This window comes from Camelina sativa, chromosome 3, assembly GCF_030686135.1.
Source record: "Camelina sativa cultivar CO46 ecotype springtype chromosome 3, ASM3068613v1".
NCBI classification, from domain to species: Eukaryota; Viridiplantae; Streptophyta; class Magnoliopsida; order Brassicales; family Brassicaceae; genus Camelina; species Camelina sativa.
This window is the reverse complement of record NC_141882.1, coordinates 27,000,422-27,018,550: the sequence shown is the minus strand read 5'-3', so window position 1 is coordinate 27,018,550 and position 18,129 is coordinate 27,000,422. Positions and strand designations below refer to the sequence as shown.

The following is an 18,129-nucleotide window of genomic DNA, read 5'->3' as shown; positions in this document are numbered from 1 at the left end:
CTGATAGCATTGCCTCCCACTTTAAAAACATAACCTGAGATTGAACGCCTCGAGCCCCCATCTCCTGCGTGATCAGAATCACAGTAACCCCGAATCAAGAAATCATCATTTTTCTTATAACAAAGGCTCCTTCTATCCAAACCTCTCATGTACCTCAAGACCGACTTGGCCGCCTCCCAATGGCTCTTAAGAGGCTTACCCATGAACTTGCTAATCACTCCAACCGGATAAGCCAGGTCAGGCTGAGTGCCTATTATTTGCTTACATAATACTCCCCACCGTGTTAGCATAAGGAATCGTCTTCATCCTATGAAACTGATATTCATATTCCTGATCAGTAGCAGTTGTTGCTGCCTTTGACTGATCCATATGAAAATTCTTAAGGATCTTCTCCACATAACCAACCTGGGATAAAACCAACGTCCCAACAGCTCGATCTCGAGCAACCTCCATGCCCAAGATCTTTTTAGCATCACCTAAATCCTTCATCTCAAATTCTTGACTCAACAAACCTTCAATTCTCAAACATGAGACTTACTGGTAGATGCAATTAACATATCATCGACGTATAACAACAAGTATGCGTAAGTACCATTCTCAAGTTTCCTCCAATATACACAATTATCATAAGAGCTTCGTTTATAGCCTATCTCATTCATTAACATGTCAAACCGCAAGTTCCACTATCTAGGAGATTGCTTAAGACCATACAGAGATCTTTTCAGAAAACATACCTTGTTCGGAAAATTCTTATCCTCAAACTCTTCTGGTTGCGCCATTACTATCTCTTCATCCAGAAAACCATGTAGGAAAGCTGTCTTCACATCCATCTGTTGAAGCTCCATATCAAATTGGATAACCATTGAAAGGAGTTACCTGATTGATACATGCTTCACTACTGGTGCAAATATCTCTGAGTAATCCACTCCCTCTTTCTGGGAATACCCCTTTGCAACTAATCTCGCTTTAAATAAGGGTGCTTTAACTCCAGGAATACCTTGTTTTTGAGTGTAAATCCAACAACAACCAATCACCTTTCCATTCTTGGGTTTGTCTCCTAAGTCCCAAGTATGGTTCTTTTTCATTGATGATATCTCCTCTCCCATAGCAGCATTCCATTTTTCCCAATTAGGATCAGATAATGCGTCTCTATATGAACTTAGTTCTGTCTTACCTCCATCTTTGGTACAGTAAGCAAAACCCACCATATTTGATTCTTGATACATTCTGTTGACCTTGATAGCCCTTTTCCCTCTATCTCTAACCAGTTGATAGTTATTTAAATCCTCATCCTAGATTCATCATCGGTAACTCCTACTCCACTATCATCTTGATTCTGCGGTTGAATCACCACTTCTTCCTCGTGATCAGTTAAAACTCCACCTTGATCATTTAAATTTCCAATATCTCCACCTTGATCTAAAGAGCTTAACTCCAAACCCAGGTTCTCTAGATCAACTTCATGAATGTCTAACTAAGAAACGTCTTTAGACTCCTTATACATTACTACTTCTCTAAAGACCACATTACGACTAATGACACACCTTCCTTCCTCAGGAACCCAGATTTTATATCCCTTGACACCTTCTGGATAACTAGTAAAGTATCCCTTCTTAGTTCTAGGATTCAATTTACCTTGATCCGTATGAACATATGCCAGACATCCAAACCTTCTTAATGAGCTTAAATTTGGTATCCTTGAAGTCCACCTTTCTTCAGGGAGATCACACTCTATAGCAGTTGAGGGAGATCGATTTATCAAATACACTGCAGTAGAGGTTGCCTCTGCCCAGAACTTCTTTTCCATTCCACTTTCACTGAGCATGCTTCTCACCTTATCCTTGATTGTGCGGTTCATTCTCTCATCAACACCACTCTGCTGAGACGTGTAAGTACATGTCCAATGTCTCACAATGCCCTCATCCTTGCAGAATTTATCAAAGTATTGGTTACAATACTCTAGCCCATTACCAGTTCTTAACTTCTTCACTTTCTTTTCTGACTGTGTTTCCACCATTTTTTTCCATGCGACAAACTTCTCAAACGCCTCATCTTTCTTCTTTAGGACATAAATCCATGTCTTTCTCGAGTAATCATCAATAAATGAGATGAAAAATCTTGACAGTTTCCTAATGATAGTGGGTTATGAGGTGATCCCCATAAGTCTGAGTGCACATAACCCAACTTCTCCTTCGTTACATGTTGAGCTTGAGGAAAGCTCACCCTATGGTTCTTCCCGAATACACAATCCTCACAAAATTCAACTCCTTGATAACATCTCTTTTAATACATCCTTTCTTGACCAAAATTTCCAAACCTTTCTGACTCATATGCCCAAGACGACGGTGCCAAAGACCTGTCTCATCAATTGCTGCTTCTGAAACATGTGATTCACCTATCACTGTTTCACCTTGCAAAATATAGAGAGTCTCTCTCTTAACTCCTCTTAGAATGGTAGAACAACCCATAATAACCTTGAGAATACCATTCTGATATTTAAACCAACATCCTTTATCTTCAGTTGTACCCAATGAGATTAAATTTCTCGACATTGTTGGTACAAACCTCACATGAGTCAGAATGATAAAGGTTCCATCTGGAGTCTTGATTTTGACTCCTCCCAATACCTTGTACCTGAGACACAGAATCATTACCCATCTTCACATATCCTGAGCTTACCTTCTTAAACTCACAAAACCAGTCTCTCCGTGGAGTCATATGGAAAGAACAACTAGTATCTAGTACCCATTCATCAGTTTTACTTCCAGTTGTAACTAAACTCTCATCAACCGCCATTAGTACCCTAGCTAAATTGTAATCACCACTTGAATTTGCTATCCCTGATTCTCCTTTGTCAGACCCCTGAGTCTTTCCTTTATTCTCAAGCCATTAAAAACATTGTTTCTTAAAATGGCCTTCCTTCCTATAGATCCAACATACTCTTTTTCCATCTTTAGACTTAGAACGTGCCCTCCCTTTACCTTTGTTACCTTGACCGATATATTTCTCTTCGGATCGTCCCCTTGTTAAGTGTCTTTCACCTACAGATTTACTATACTTAGCTACTTCTCTTTCCTTATCTCTAGCAGCAATCATAACATCATCTAATCTCAGCTTCTCTCTACCAGGGCTATACTTTAAGGTCTCAACCAAACTATCGAACCTAGCCGATAAAGAACTCAACACGATTATGGCTCATCTGAGACTTTGATCTGAAGATGATTCAAATCCGCAACGATCTTCAAGAAGTCATCTATATTGTCATCAATCTTTTTACTCTCCTAAATTTTGAATGTATAGAAATTCAATGAAGAGTAAACCCGATGTGGTAGAGAGGTAGGCATAAACATTTTGTCTAACGTAGACCATGCCTCAACTGTCGTTTCACTCAACTTAATGTTCTGCAACACCTTATCTGCAACATTCAAGAAGATCATGTTCTTCGCCTTATCACAGCGTTCCGATCTTGCAACGTCATCCGCTTCCCGTTTCTTTTTCTTTTCAGGATCTTGTTCTTCCTCTGTAGTGAGCGGTGGAGATAGAATTTTCTCCACCAGCACATCCTTCAACCTGATCACACTTAGATGAGCTCGTATCCTTGTCTTCCACAACGAGAAGTCCCCCGAACCATCGAACACCGCAATCGGAACCCCATACATCTCGATTCAGCTTCGCGTTACCAAAACCATGGCTCTGCTACCAATTGTAAATCCTGCTGATCAATCTCCTGATCAATCGCAACTTCAAATCAAACTTAGAACCCGATGGATAACAAAGAATGAAAGCAATAAGAGTAAAGAACACACGAGATTTTACGAGTTCACGTCCCAAACTGGGAACGCTACGTCTCGCCAGAGATTATACTCCGGTAATTCACTAGAACCGAGAAGATACAATACTGTTTACAAAAGCACTGAATCACTCTCTCACTCTAGATCACAATATCTCTCACTGCTCTCTCTCTAACTTGATTAAGATCTAACAAACTCTTGAATTGATCCGTTAGAAGAGATAAGATCTAGAGGAAGAAGATATTAACCCAACTTTAACCACCTTGGGTTTGATCAACCACATTGAACCAGCTGCACCTGCAATTCACATGCTTCAACTTGATCTCTTATGTAAAACCCTCTCATACACTGAGAGTCTTCTCAACACTTAGGCATTTTCTTATAAAGAATCTGAGTCACACACCTACACTTTGGTACATGATTATATAGTACACAAAACTGTTGCATATAATACACTATGTTAGATATATTTACATTTTCGCGAAGGATATTAATTAACCAAGTTATGTCAAATTTACTTGATGTGGAGTGGATGTACAAATATAGGGAAGCGATGCTCTATTTTGTGGTTAACGAAACAGAGCAAGAGAGAAGGTGGGTGATGATGCTCTGTTTTGTGCACGGTGGAACAGAGCAAGAGAGATGGTAACAAGAGATAGGATCGAGAGCGGATTTGTGTGATCCGATGTCGATGGAATTTGCAAGTCCTCCTTGCAGGGCTTCAAGACAAAGCTCTTTGGGTAGTTAAGACTACCTCTTTTTTCTGGTTTTTTATTAATGCAATGCTGAATGATTTACAATGCTGCTACAACCTCTATTTATAGAGATGTAGGTAATTAAGAATAAGAATCCTAACTCTAGTAGAGAAACGACCAAATAAACCGACAATGCAATAAGACATAACGTAAAAACCGACTCAAATATCCTAAGCTTGATGGGCAAGAAAACCCATGAGAAATCCCATCAAGAAGAGTGTTCGTGCTGCATCAGGTTCCTCCGGGTGCAGAAAGATTCGGCCTCGAATCTAAGGTCTCATTTTCACCACGGAAAGGGTTAAGATGCTTCACGTTGAACACATTGGACGTGTTCATGTCCGGAGGAAGACAGACGCAATAGGCGTTGGCATTGATGCGTTCCAGAAGTTCAACAGGACCAATTTTCCATGATTTTAACTTGTTATACTCACGAAGAGGAAGACGATCCTTTGTCAAATAAACCCACACACGATCGCGGGGAACAAACTCAACAGCACGTCGCTTAAGATCAGCGGCTGCTTTATACTTAGAGGAGGACGCCATCAAATTGTCGATTGCTTGCTTATGTACCTCATGGAGGTCTTCCACAAAGTCAATGGCTTGCCCATGCAAACGTGTTTTATCCGGTAAGGATGTTAAATCAAGAGGACAACGGGGAACCATGCCATAGACAACACGAAAAGGACTGAACCCAAGGCTTCGGTTAAAGGCATGATTATGAGCAAACTCGTCTTGACAAAGCTTTGCATCCCAACTCTTAATGTTATCACCAACAAAACAACGCAAGAGATTACCAAGAGTACGGTTAGTGACCTCGGTTTGGCCGTCGGTCTGCAGATGATACGCAGTGCTCATGTCCAAGTTTGTCCGGAGAAGCTTCCATAAAGATCGCCAAAAATGACTTAAAAACGTGTGTCACGATCAGAGACAATCAAGTGAGGCAAAACATGGAGACGATAAACTTCCCGAAAGAATAAAGTAGCCACATTGATCGCATCGGTCGTCTTCTTACATGGAATAAAATGGGCCATCTTAGAAAAACGATCCACCACCACAAAGATAGAATCAAAGCCCCGATGTGTCCTTGGAAGCCCCAACACGAAATCCATACTAAGGTCGCTCCATGGCTGTGTTGGTATTGGCAAGGGAAGATACAAACCGACATTAGAAGCTTTTCCTTTAGCCTGCTGGCAAGTGCGACAACGTTCAACAAAACGAGCTACATCACGTCGAAGAGACGGCCAAAAGTAAGAGACGGAAATCAGCTGAAGTGTACGATCGCGGCCAACATGTCCTTCATTGTGCAGTTCACAAATAATCTTAGCTCGCAAACTACATTCAGGTACACAAAGACAAAGGTCTTTAAAATGAAAACCGTCTTGGATCGTATAGTCATCCAGGAGACCCTGTTAAGCATCCACATAGACCCCCGCAAAGAAAGGATCAGACTTGTAAAGTTCCGCAAATGTTGCAAACCCGGGAACCATGGTATGGACCGTTGCAAGCAAAGTGTAGCGACGACTGAGAGCATCCGCGACACGGTTTGTCTTACCAGACTGGTGTCGAATAGAGAAGGTGAACTGCTGGAGAAATGATATCCATGAAGAATGTCTGGAAGACACCTTTACTTGACTATCAAGGTGACGAAGAGCATCGTGGTCCGTGAAGAGAACAAAATCGCGATACACCAAGTAGTGCCGCCAATGCTTAATAGCTTGCACAGTAGCTTAGAATTCAATATCATAGGTATTGTACCATATATGCGAACCCGACAACTTCTCGCTGAAATATGCTATAGGTCGACCATTTTGACTCAAAACGGCACCAATCCCAAGCTTAGATGCGTCGCAATGAAGCTCAAAAGTAAGGGAAAAGTCAGGAAGAACTAATATCGGAGCTGTAGTGAGTTTAAGCTTGATGAGTTCAAAATCTGATGCCGCCTCCAATGTCCATTCAAACCGGCCATTTTTCATGCAATTAGTGATAGGGGCCACAATAGAGCTAAAACTTTGCACAAAACGGCGGTAAAAAGAAGCAAAGCCGTGAAAGCTGCGGACCTCCGTAATCGAACATGGTTGTTGCCTAGAACGTATCGCTTCTACCTTTTCACTATCCACCGATAATCCTTTATCAGAAACAACGTAGCCCAAAAACTTGACCTCCGGAGTACAAAATTCACACTTATGTTTTGGTGCATACAACTTCTCCCTTCGTAACACACGTAACACATCACGTAAGTGAGACACATGAAACGTTAGGGAAGAACTAAAAATAAGGATATCATCGAAATAAGCCACCACAAATTTGCCAATGAAAGGACGCAAGGCCTGGTTCATGATTCACATAAATGTACTTGGAGCATTTGACAAGCCAAATGGCATGACAATCCACTCAAAAAGACCTTCCCGAGTTTTAAAAGCGGTCTTCTATTCATCGCCTGGACGAATACAAATTTGGTGATAGCCACTCTTAAGATCGATCTTGGAGAAAACTGTAGCTTTACCGATATGATCAAGGAGATCATCTAAGCGTGGAATTGGAAAACGATACCAAACCGTAATCTAGTTAATAACATGAATATCAACGCACATACGCCACGAACCATCTTTTTGGGAATAAGTAAAGCAGGAACAGCACAAGGACTAAGACTCTCGCGTATGTGTCCCTTACGAAGTAGGTCCTCAACGTGCCGACGTAATTCTTCATGTTCTTTTGGACTCATCCGATAATGTGGCTGATTGGGAAGAGTAGCTCCAGGAACGAGATCAATCTGATGTTGTATATCACGTAACGGTGGTAATTCTAATGACAAATCAACGGGAAAGACATCCACAAACTCAGGTAACACATCATTGATTTCGGATGCACCTTGAATGTTGAAGGAGACAGCGGAAGCTTGCTTGGGAGTAATGCAAACGCAAACCCTTCAGTCCGGAGTTCGTGCTCAAATGCAGCTTGACAACACAACATGTGATTTGTTGGACGTGCATGCAGAGCTGGAGGAGGTCGTGGTTGCTCTTCACGAGACGGTTTGAGCAAAGAATGCTCTTGAGATGGTAACAACACAATATTATGCGCCTCCCAATAAAATTGATACGTATTTTTCACACCATCTTGAATAAATTTTCGATCATACTCCCAAGTTCGCCCCAAAATGAGATGGCTAATATCAATGGGAGCCACGTCAAAATAAAAGCGATCCTTATAAAGCGGACCAATTGAAAATGGCACCAACGAACGCTGAGATACACGGGTTGCAATGCCATCTTGAAACCACTGAAGTGAATACAGTGAGGGGTGAGCTTCAACGGCTAAGCAAGGCTTTTTAACGGCCGACTCGGCAATGACATTACGACAGCTCCCTGAATCAATGATAAAAGTGCAAATCTTCCCAAGGATGGTACAAGTAGAACAAAAAATATTGGTGCGCAGCCAGTGTTCTTCTCGTTGTTGCGGCGTAAGACAAACATGATGAAGCACAAGGGAATTTCCCACATCACCCATTGTATGATGAATGAGCTCCTCGCGAACATCATCCTCATTCTCGGAACCATTAGACTCACAACCCAAGTCTTTCTCATCAGCAAGAAGACCCCAACGTGTCTGATTTGGGCACGCCATTTGACGGTGTCCAGGTTCACCGCAAGCAAAACAACGAAGAGCATTACGAACAGAACGGCGAAGGCCTTGTTCTTCCTCCTTCACAGTGGCGTGCGGTTCTGACTTTGACTGATCCTCACGCTGTAGCGGCGAGACTTGTTGGTCAGATGTACGCATACGGGAAGTAGAGGGGTTCCAAGAAACAGATTTTGTTGTTGCTCAAATGACGCAGCTCGACGATGAGCTTCAGCAACTGTAGTAGGATAAAACGGTATCAAGGCGTTCTGAAGTTGTGCACGTAGACCGCCAATAAACCGTGAGCCTAGCTGAACCGGAGTGTCGTAAGTTTTGATCCTTGTAAGCATCAAGTAGAAGTCTTTGGCATAATCATCCACTGAACGAGGACCTTGCTTCAAATTCTGAAATTTGGTGTATTGTAGTCGATCATAGTTATGAGGAAGGAAGGTCGCCTTCAGTGCCTTCTTCAATTTTTCCCAATAACGAATTGGTGCTTTACCGCTGTGAGCACGCGTCGCCTTTGTTTGTTGCCACCAAGAAGCAGCATGTCCTCGAAACTTGGTTGCGACTAACGCGACTTGACGATCATCAGGAACGCCTTTAAAATCAATTATTTCTTCCACGGCAAGTAACCAATCCAGCAATTGATCACCTCGGATGCCACCGTGAAACTCCGGAAGGTCAACACGAAACCTGTTTTCCCATCGTGTATCATGTTGTCGTTGTTCTTGTTGATGGTAGTTAGCTAACTCACGTTGATGATTGTGATCGACCAAAGGCATGTATGGCTCCTGTTGACGAGCTCCCTCAACGTGAACCTGAAGTTGGTCGTCGTTGCGTGCAGGCTGCTCTGGTGCAATCGCAGGTCACATGGCACCGTCACCAAGATGTCGAAGTAGGGTTTGGTTTAAATCGGTAAACGATTTCTGTAACGCAGCTTGAGAAGCGAGAAGCATATCACGAAATTCGACCCAATTGATGGTGGTGTCGTGTCCCTTATCTCCCACTGTTTCGGGTTTAGGAGGCATAGTGGAAATCAATTCAACGCCAGGAAAGAGAAGACTCTGATACTAAACTGATGCGGAGCAGAAGTACAAAGATAGGGAGGCGATGCTCTGTTTTGTGGTTAACGAAACAGAGCAAGAAAGAAGGTGGGTGATGATGCTCTGTTTTGTGCACGGTGGAACATACCAAGAGAGATGGTAACAAGAGATAGGATCGAGAGCGGATTTGTGTGATCCGATGTCGATGGAATTTGCTAATCCTCATTGCAGGGCTTCAAGACAAAGCTCTTTGGGTAGTTAAGAGTACCTCTTTTTTCTGGTTTTTTATTAATGCAATACTGAATGATTTACAATGCTGCTACAACCTCTATTTATAGGGATGTATGTAATTAAGAATAAGAACCCTAACCCTAGTAGAGAAACGACCAAATAAACCGACAATGCAATAAGACATGACGTAAAAACCGACTCAAATATCCTAAGCTTGATGGGCAAGAAAACCCATGAGAAAGCCCATCAAGAAGAGTGTTCGTGCTGCATCATTACTCGTATATAGTTGTGTAGGTTTGAAGTCAGATATGACTTTAATTGAAATGGTGGTTAAATCTCAAGAATGATTTATAAACTTCAATAGATAGATAACGATGTACACTCATAGGTCCATGTTCCAAAGATAAAAGAACCATGACAGTAGAGCTAGTTTTATTAATAAGAATAAACCAATCAAAATATTAATTACAGCAAATTTATGTATATGCAACATTATATTTCCATGTTGTATTAGAAATAAAAAGTGCAAGATAGATGTTACGAAAATTTCAAACTTGTTCAAGTTGCACAGGAATCAACCTTAATATAAAACCAAACCTTCATTCTAATCCTTTTTCACAAAACCAAACAAAAGTGTAGTAAACCCTTTATTTTCAAACCCTAATCACTTCTCTTTGTTTTACGAAATGGGTCGAGTACCAGATCAAACTCAGAGTCCAAGGACGAACAATAACTTTAGTCCGGTCTTTCATGCACAACATGAACCACCGGTTGACAAGAAACGGGTTGTGCAAGCTGAGCAGAGATATCCCAATATATAATGGTGGAATGGTTAACCAATCAAACCAAGTACCGATGAGACCAGGTCAACCTACGTATATCAATCAAGGCGCAACAGTTAACCAACCATATGGAGTATCAATGGCCGGACCGGTCCATACTCAACCATCGAACTGGACTTCAGGCCTATTTGATTGCATGAACGACAGCGAAAATGGTTAGGGATCATTTTTTTTTTTTTGAATAATTCTATGTTGAAGGTCCATCGTTTACATTACAATATGATTCTTATGTCTTTTTTGTGTGTTTTGAATCAGTTCTCATCACATGTTGCTTTCCATTCATCACGTTCGGACAGATCGCAAAGGTTATCGATGAAGGAGCGACTAGTAAGTATACATGCATTCGATTTTTTTTAGTATGTGCATTGGATCGAAGACGAATATAATTCAAAAATAAAATATATTCAATTCGTTAGCAAATATATCCATGTTTAGCAAAAAAATTGCACATAACGTTCTACTTTGATACTGTCTTGTCTTGTATACATATAAATATATCACGTATATAAATATAAATATTGTAGGCGCATGCGTAAACATATATTATGATTGGTGTAAGAAAAATCCATCAGATTATGATTGTCAAATTGGACAAAAATTGCGGGATAATAAAAAAATAAATTTATTAATCACAAGATCGTTCGAAATCGTGATTTATGCTAATTTTGAATTGTAAAACCAAGATAAAGTTTTGTAGGTTTACGTATATATGTGTGTGATGTGTAGGTTGTGGGACGGCTGGAATGTTGTATGGATTGATACGTTGTTTGTTTGCGATACCGTGTGTGTATACATGCACATTCCGGACCAAGCTGCGAAGCAAGTACGGGTTACCAGATGCTCCAGCTCCATATTGGATCACTCATTGCTTTTGCGAATATTGTGTTCTTTGCCAAGAATATCGTGAACTCAACAATCGTGGCCTTGACCCTTCCATTGGTAAAATCATCCAGCTCTTAGATCTCTCTAAAAATAATCTCAACTTACTGTATAAAGTATTTTATTAAACGATTTATTTGACTTAAAATTGTATATCATATATATTGGTGTATATAGGATGGATTGGGAATGTGCAAAAGCAGCGAATGGGTCAGCAACAAGAGATGATGGCTCCTCCGACCGGTCAACGAATGATGGGTTGACTTGGATATAAATATTTTACACCAATATGCTCCTTATTTGAGTTATTTTCTCTCTCTCTTCCTTCTCTATGTATTTGTTTTATTTCACGACCAAAACAGCTTTTTTTTTTTTTTTGTGGGTGGCCATGAGCTATAATAATCTATATGCCATAGTTGTTGTTGCTATATAAAATTTCTTATTATATCATGTTTGTGTGAATCACTGAATCTACATATTTATCTTTTCAATTCTAATCTATCTTTAAGGGCAAGAACATCTAGCCGGTAATCATCTCCAACCTGCATCAATACAAGAAAGATTCATCAGATTCACAGTAACCAATTGTGCAGCATATGAACATCTAGAAATGATCAGACATAGACATAAATGACAGAGCAGAGAAAACAAAACAAATGGCTCTCACCTCTCCACTATCATAACAATCCATGGTGAATCGATTAACATGAACTTCGGTATTGAGAAAAAAAAAAAAAAACAAACAATTAGGGAAGACATCACCCATGGCACAATTTAGCCCTTCAAGGAATTGTGACCGAACCTCTAAAGTAAATTGTATCTTTGTGGATGTATAAATCTCTCAGCATTCCGTCAAGATGCCCGCAAAGTGAGACTGAGAGACCTCTTCTGACTCGCTAGAGATTGCAGGGGTGGTAGCTATTGTGACTTGTGACTCCAATGTCACAATACGCCAACCAGGAGCTGCGGTAAAATGCGGTCAGCAATCTGATGTGCCTATGCGGACTTATTTACATCGAGGAACCAAATCAGTGAATAAACAAGGCTTATCTTTTCCTACTCATTCTGCTAGGGATCCTTCTAGAGATCAGAGTAAGAAGTCTCAATCCCAACATTAATGTCAGGTTTCTGCTGGAATGTTCTCTTTTCAATGCCAAATGACAAGTCGTCGGGGTTAGATGGGTTCACATCGGAGTTTTATAAAAAAAAACAAAAAAACATGGGATCTCTTGGGAGCTGAGTTCGTCCTAGCTATGCAATCATTTTTTGCTAAAGGTTTCCTGCCAAAAGGTACAAATTCTACAATACTAGCCTTAATTCCCAAGAAGGTATCTGCTATGGAAATGAAAGATTATCTCCCCATCTCATGTTGTAATGTGATATATAAAGTTATTTCAAAGATCATTGCTAACCGACTTAAGAGGGTGTTGCCTAAGTTTGTTTCTACGAATCAGTCTTAATAATCAGTCTGTTGTTGATTGAGAATGTGCTTCTGGCTACTGAGCTGATCAAGAATTATCATAAGAAGTCCCTCTCTGGTCGCTGTGCTATTAAGATTGATATTTTCAAAGCATTTGATTCTGTCCAATGGTCGTTTATAATATTTCATATGGTAGTTATATTGTTCAGGTTTCACCTTTTTCTAATTCTACAAAAACATATGTAAAATATTAAAACAACACTTTTTGTTAATCTGAGGAAACATGATTTGTGATTATGATTTATGGAAGAGATTCTTTGACTTAAAAATAATGGAAGCTTACCTGAAAATTTGGTGAACCTCAAGTAAGGTAGGTTCATGTACAAATCTCATGTAAAGCTATTGGACTGTTCACTGTTTAAAGTCAAGAAACGATCCACTAAAATTTGTTTATTGATAGCACTAGAAAAACTCATTATTTCCAAAAAATTACGTACAAAACTTTAGTTAAAGTAGTTTACAACTGTGAGGTTTCCGATCGCAAAGTCTCAAATTCTCAATGCTCCCAAGTCACGCGACAATGATACAATGAATGTGATATCATAATGACCAGTATAAACTATTCGATAGCTACAACAATAGTCAAAGCCTTTGATCCCGAAATTGCATTATGGCGAAACAATTATGTGAATTTGCAGATTATTGCTAATCACATTATTTTTTTAGAGTGTACTTGTAAATTTAGTGCTATCAATAAACAAATTTTATGTTTTGTGCACGAATTTTTGGTTGAATTTTAATGGTTGGGTGACGTCAGTCCACTTTTTTCCACAAATTCGTTAAAAATCGATATATACTTTAGATTATGTAACGATCAATGTAAATGTATAACGTCAATTTTTCAATTCTCTCTTGGAGCCGAACTCAATACTTTTAGTTTACGTGGGCCAAACTCTATACTTTAGTTTACGTGAATATGATATCTCGCTGTTGAAAACTAATTGGAGGTGGCGGGCTGGCGGCATATCAACAGTTCCTAAAAATAAAGAACAAAAAATAGTATACGTCTACCATTGTTTTCCACGTATACTAATCTTACTTATACACTATAAATACTCTTAAACCCTATACCAGACTTTATCATGATCATCACCATATTAAATACATACCAACATTAGTTAATAAATTCGTTTTACGTAATATATACAAATCATTTCATCATGGTGATGGCTAAGAACCGCACCAAGTTCTACGTAGCGTTTCTTGTTTTTTTGATAGTGGTGGGATCTGTGTTACTAACCATTGAAGGACGACCGGTCAAGGATAGTTCGAGATCCTCGACCCAATTAACAGATTCATCTGTGTTCAATGGAAGCGTAATGTCCTCGTTTAAACCAGTCGAGTCTTCGGTACAAGATATGTCCTGGTTAGACACAGTGAAACAGTCCGGGCCAAGCCCAGGGGTTGGGCATCATCGAGCTAAGGGCTACAAAATGTTTGGACGAGCTGAAGATTCTGGTCCTAGTCCTGGTGTTGGACACTAAAAATAACAAACCTCATGAATTGGATTTATATTGTAACACCTTTACGCACCATGCATGTTTAATAGCCTCTATGATGTAATATTCTCTTCTTTTTTTTTTACTTCACTATCACATGTCCCTACATAAGAATCATTAAATCAAAGTCTTACTTTGAGATTAAAAGAAAAAGGAGACTGGATATATTATAAGCCTTTGTTTTCAATTTTTAAGCCTTGCCTTTAATTAGATCTTCACAACTTTAATTCCCAAAAGACATGGAAAGTAAGGAGGTGAATTCTAAGTTCCATGGAGCACCCAATATCAAAGATTGTGGTGAATTCCTACTATAACACAATATAGCAAGGTGATTTCTAGATTTAAATTATTGTGAACATGACGTTTTTGTTTATAGTCTTTTAATCTTTTATTATAGTAAACAAACATATATATAAAAGAGAAGGAAAATGAAACAGAATGTTAAAAATATAAACGAAAAAAGGAATTGATGGTTAATCACAAATTCATCCACCCGACCCAAGGCAAATGACTTATAGATGTAACATGTTGTAATCGAAATTCTGTTAGCATCGTTTTTAATTTATTTGAAATTTGTATGTTTTAATATGTAGCCGATGTTACAATCGTATCAGTAACTACATCACATCAGTTTTAAAAATGATGAACTCGTAGAATTTTTTTTTCTTTTGGGTCAAAGATGAACTCGTAAATTTGTGTTGATCTTTTCTAAGTAATGTAAGTTAATATCAATTCTAAGTACATGAATTATGTTAACACCCTTATAGTATGGATTAGCAATTTCTAGTGATTGGCTCGGTCTTGACAAAATCAAAAACGGAGGTTAGCCCTAGCCGCTCTCTGGCACAACCCCCGATACCTCTTCCTCTCGCGGCGTTGGTTCCGATCGGCATCGCTGGGCCATTGGTCTCTCATCTCCGTCTCTTCTTCTCTCTTCTAAGCTTGTTCTGGTCCTTTTTTAGTCCCTTCGAAGTTTTTTTGAGATCCACAATTTCGACTTTGTTCATGCGTCAGCTTCAGGCCCCCTTCCCCCTCCCTTCCCAGCTGGTGGTTCTTCTCGACGAGGCCTTTCTCTCGAGTCCCAGCCCCTATGACTGGTTCACGCTCCTGATGACTGGCCTGCTTTTGCTAATTTCCTGGAAGATCTTCTCTGTCTCTAGTCTGCTTTGTCAAAACCCTTAAGATGTATAAAAGGTTTCTTATTCATAATGTTGCACAAAGTGTGCCTTACATAGTAGATACAATATTTGACCTAAGGAAGTAAACATAAATAACCAAACTATACAAGTCGATATAGTATTTACACAATAGAATCCTGGCTCGTAATACCCCCCCTTAAGGTGGAGTGTGCAGGTCCCGAATACCCACCTTAAGCTTAAAATCGTCAAACTCTTTACGACCAAGAGCCTTCGTGAGAATATCAACCAATTGCACCTTAGTCGAAACATGTTGCGGAGCAATGACACCACGGACAATCTCATCACGAATGAAATGACAATCTGATTCGATATGCTTTGTCATCTCATGAAAAACCGGGTTCTTACTCAAATGAATAGCCGACTCATTATCACAATATAGAGAAACCGGAGCTGAGCAATCAACCCCCATGGAAACAAGAACCTCGCGCAACCATAGAAGCTCACACACTGTTTCGGACATAGCCCGATATTCAGCCTCACAGCTCGTACACACAGCCGAAGGATCTCGTAGTGGAGGAGATGAATAAGTACGTGGATCCACACGAACCGCGAAACTAGCCCCTCATTCCGTTCTTCCATCAACCTACCCGCTCTCTTTGATTCCTCATCTTGAGAAACAACTTGATACGCCTCATCAAGAGATGGAAGTGGATCACACGATAAAAGAGAAGATTTTACCGCGCCAAATACACTCTCATCAAGACCCATGAGGAATTGGTGTAACTTATCTTCTTCACGTTCCTTGGCAATCTCCTCAGTTGTCTTCGCACGTTGGAAATCAGCAAGACTTGTCCATAGTTTTGTAAGTTTCCCATAATAAGCTTCCACCGCGGAACCCTTTTGTTGACAATTAGCCAACTCAGTCTTCAAACGCTGGACTCTTTGGTCATTCTTCACCGAGAATCGCTTTTGTATGTGAGTCCATAAATCAGAGGCAATTTCATGATGCGAGAGGGAGCTACTCAAATCCGGTGCTACAGTTTGTCGCATCCAAGACACCACCATAGCGTTATTAGCCCACCAATCCTCAAGGTCATCGGACTCATCATCAGGTTTGGGGATAGTCCCATCCGCAAAACCAAACTTTTTCCTTGCTCTCAACGCAAGACGTAAGTTCATAGCCCACTCATCGTTATTGGATCCACGAAGTTGTGGTTGTGAGATCACGGATCCTGGGTTATCTCCAGCCGAGAGATCATAGGGATCGATTCTACGTCGGGTAGACTCAAGAAGAGACTTAGAACCCAAAGTCAGCGTCGAAGCAACCTTAGAAACAGATTGATCGTCCGTCATAGTTCCAAGAAAAATATATTGACAGAACGATCGATATACCAAGGTCAAAGGGAAAGAAAGAAATAAAAAAAAACAAGAAGAACAGAGTTCTCCAAGCAAAAACAGAGGATCGAATAACCTAAAAAATTAGGTTTAGCTCTGATACCATGTCAAAACCCTTAAGATGTATAAAAGGTTTCTTATTCATAATGTTGCACAAAGTGTGTCTTATATAGTAGATACAATATTTGACCTAAGGAAGTAAACATAAATAACCAAACTATACAAGTCGATATAGTATTTACACAATAGAACCCTAGCTCGTAATATGTTTTCCCTCATTTCTCCCTGTCCAAGATTTCACACTCAGAGAATTTGAAGGCGGATTGTCTTGTCCGGTCGTCTAGATCTTTACTTTCTGCATCCTCTTTTGTAAACTCTTTTTCTCCACTTTGGGTTACCAACTTTGGAGTTTCCATTTAATTAATTTTTGGTTGAAAAAAAAAAATCTAAATTTCAAATACTAAACTCTACCCTTAAAAACTATAACCTAAATGTAAAATAGAGAATTCAAACCTCAAACAAAATTTTAAAAATTAATTTAACATATTGTAATTGTGTAAAAGAAAGACAAAAATGAAAAAGTTCAAAAAAAATGTATTTTTGAAAAGAAATATTTCAAAAATGGCATTTTTAACAAATTCTCTTTCTATAAATCATATGTACAATCACAGCATCTAAACGTGGCCAATAATTTCCTCCATCTTTGGTTCTCCTTCAACTAGAATCCATCGGTGATCAATGGTGAAGAAGATTCTCTTTTCATCTTCAATGGGCTAATTGAGTTATTCTCTTTTTCTTTTACCAATATTTTGATGGTTCTATTCAAGTTGAGTCGTCCAGTAGATTGTAAATTTATAACATTTTCTTATCTATTGTGGGCCGTCTAAAACTTAATTAGTAGAAGATTCCTCATATTCACTGTTAGTTTGATTATCCTTTCTCGACGTATTAAAGTTTACGATATCAATATTAACATGCTGCATACATTTCGATCTGCGTCGTATACTTATATCCAATTATATGCTCTCTATTATATGTGGTTACTTAGCTGGCAGTGTCAGTAGACCTGGACCATTTTCACAATTGGCTCTAACCTTTTTAAAATAGGGTTCTAGACTTTTAGATTTAATCAAATTAGTCACTCACATAACATAAGCTTTCTCATGTGTGTTTTAAATATAATATCAAAAGCTTTTGACTCATATTTCTTTTCGTAGGAAAAACGACAACTAACCTTTTATCGTGATGCATAATTAACTAATATCTTAGCCTTTGTTCGAGCCATTTTAAAAAAAAAAAATTGAGTTACTAATTACAAGAACAAGATAAACATGCATGCACAAACGTCGTCTTGTTTCCATTTTATCACATTAAAACTCACAAATAATTATATATAAAAAAAACCCAAATACTACTATTAGAAAACTAAAGAGACCCTGGAACTCATCCGACAGTGG

The 18,129-nt window shown here is 39.3% G+C and overlaps 4 protein-coding genes across 4 annotated transcripts; 2 read left to right on the top strand and 2 right to left on the bottom strand.

Moving 5' to 3' along the window:
• Nucleotides 1-6,273: 6,273 nt before the first annotated feature.
• Nucleotides 6,274-8,167, bottom strand: LOC147947749 (uncharacterized). Its single transcript, XM_087507435.1, has 3 exons — nucleotides 7,415-8,167; nucleotides 7,149-7,316; nucleotides 6,274-6,873 (listed from the first exon to the last, which is right to left on the bottom strand). Exons 1-3 carry the CDS (start codon nucleotides 8,165-8,167, stop codon nucleotides 6,274-6,276), a joined length of 1,521 nt encoding a protein of 506 aa, XP_087363561.1.
• A 1,957-nt stretch (nucleotides 8,168-10,124) lies between these two features.
• On the top strand, nucleotides 10,125-11,422 carry LOC104777901 (protein PLANT CADMIUM RESISTANCE 6-like). Its single transcript, XM_087496247.1, has 4 exons — nucleotides 10,125-10,435; nucleotides 10,536-10,607; nucleotides 11,007-11,219; nucleotides 11,337-11,422. Exons 1-4 carry the CDS (start codon nucleotides 10,189-10,191, stop codon nucleotides 11,420-11,422), a joined length of 618 nt encoding a protein of 205 aa, XP_087352373.1. The 5' UTR covers nucleotides 10,125-10,188.
• A 2,317-nt stretch (nucleotides 11,423-13,739) lies between these two features.
• LOC104777900 (precursor of CEP16-like) lies at nucleotides 13,740-14,291 on the top strand. The gene has a single exon (XM_010502227.2). The coding sequence runs from the start codon at nucleotides 13,800-13,802 to the stop codon at nucleotides 14,121-14,123; it is 324 nt and encodes a 107-aa protein (XP_010500529.2). The 5' UTR covers nucleotides 13,740-13,799; the 3' UTR covers nucleotides 14,124-14,291.
• A 1,391-nt stretch (nucleotides 14,292-15,682) lies between these two features.
• LOC147947748 (uncharacterized) lies at nucleotides 15,683-16,630 on the bottom strand. The gene has a single exon (XM_087507434.1). The coding sequence runs from the start codon at nucleotides 16,628-16,630 to the stop codon at nucleotides 15,683-15,685; it is 948 nt and encodes a 315-aa protein (XP_087363560.1).
• Nucleotides 16,631-18,129: the final 1,499 nt, after the last annotated feature.

Coding starts and splice junctions, on each gene's coding strand:
- LOC104777901 (XM_087496247.1), top strand. CDS start 10,189: ATGCACAACATGAACCACCGGTTGACAAGAAACGGGTTGTGCAAGCTG. Junction 10,608..11,006: donor TATCGATGAAGGAGCGACTA/GTAAGTATACAT, acceptor TGTGATGTGTAG/GTTGTGGGACGGCTGGAATG. Junction 11,220..11,336: donor TGGCCTTGACCCTTCCATTG/GTAAAATCATCC, acceptor TGGTGTATATAG/GATGGATTGGGAATGTGCAA.
- LOC147947749 (XM_087507435.1), bottom strand. CDS start 8,167: ATGGCGTGCCCAAATCAGACACGTTGGGGTCTTCTTGCTGATGAGAAA. Junction 7,317..7,414: donor TGTCTCCTTCAACATTCAAG/GTGCATCCGAAA, acceptor ATACAACATCAG/ATTGATCTCGTTCCTGGAGC. Junction 6,874..7,148: donor TACTTATTCCCAAAAAGATG/GTTCGTGGCGTA, acceptor ATCATGAACCAG/GCCTTGCGTCCTTTCATTGG.
- LOC147947748 (XM_087507434.1), bottom strand. CDS start 16,630: ATGACGGACGATCAATCTGTTTCTAAGGTTGCTTCGACGCTGACTTTG.
- LOC104777900 (XM_010502227.2), top strand. CDS start 13,800: ATGGTGATGGCTAAGAACCGCACCAAGTTCTACGTAGCGTTTCTTGTT.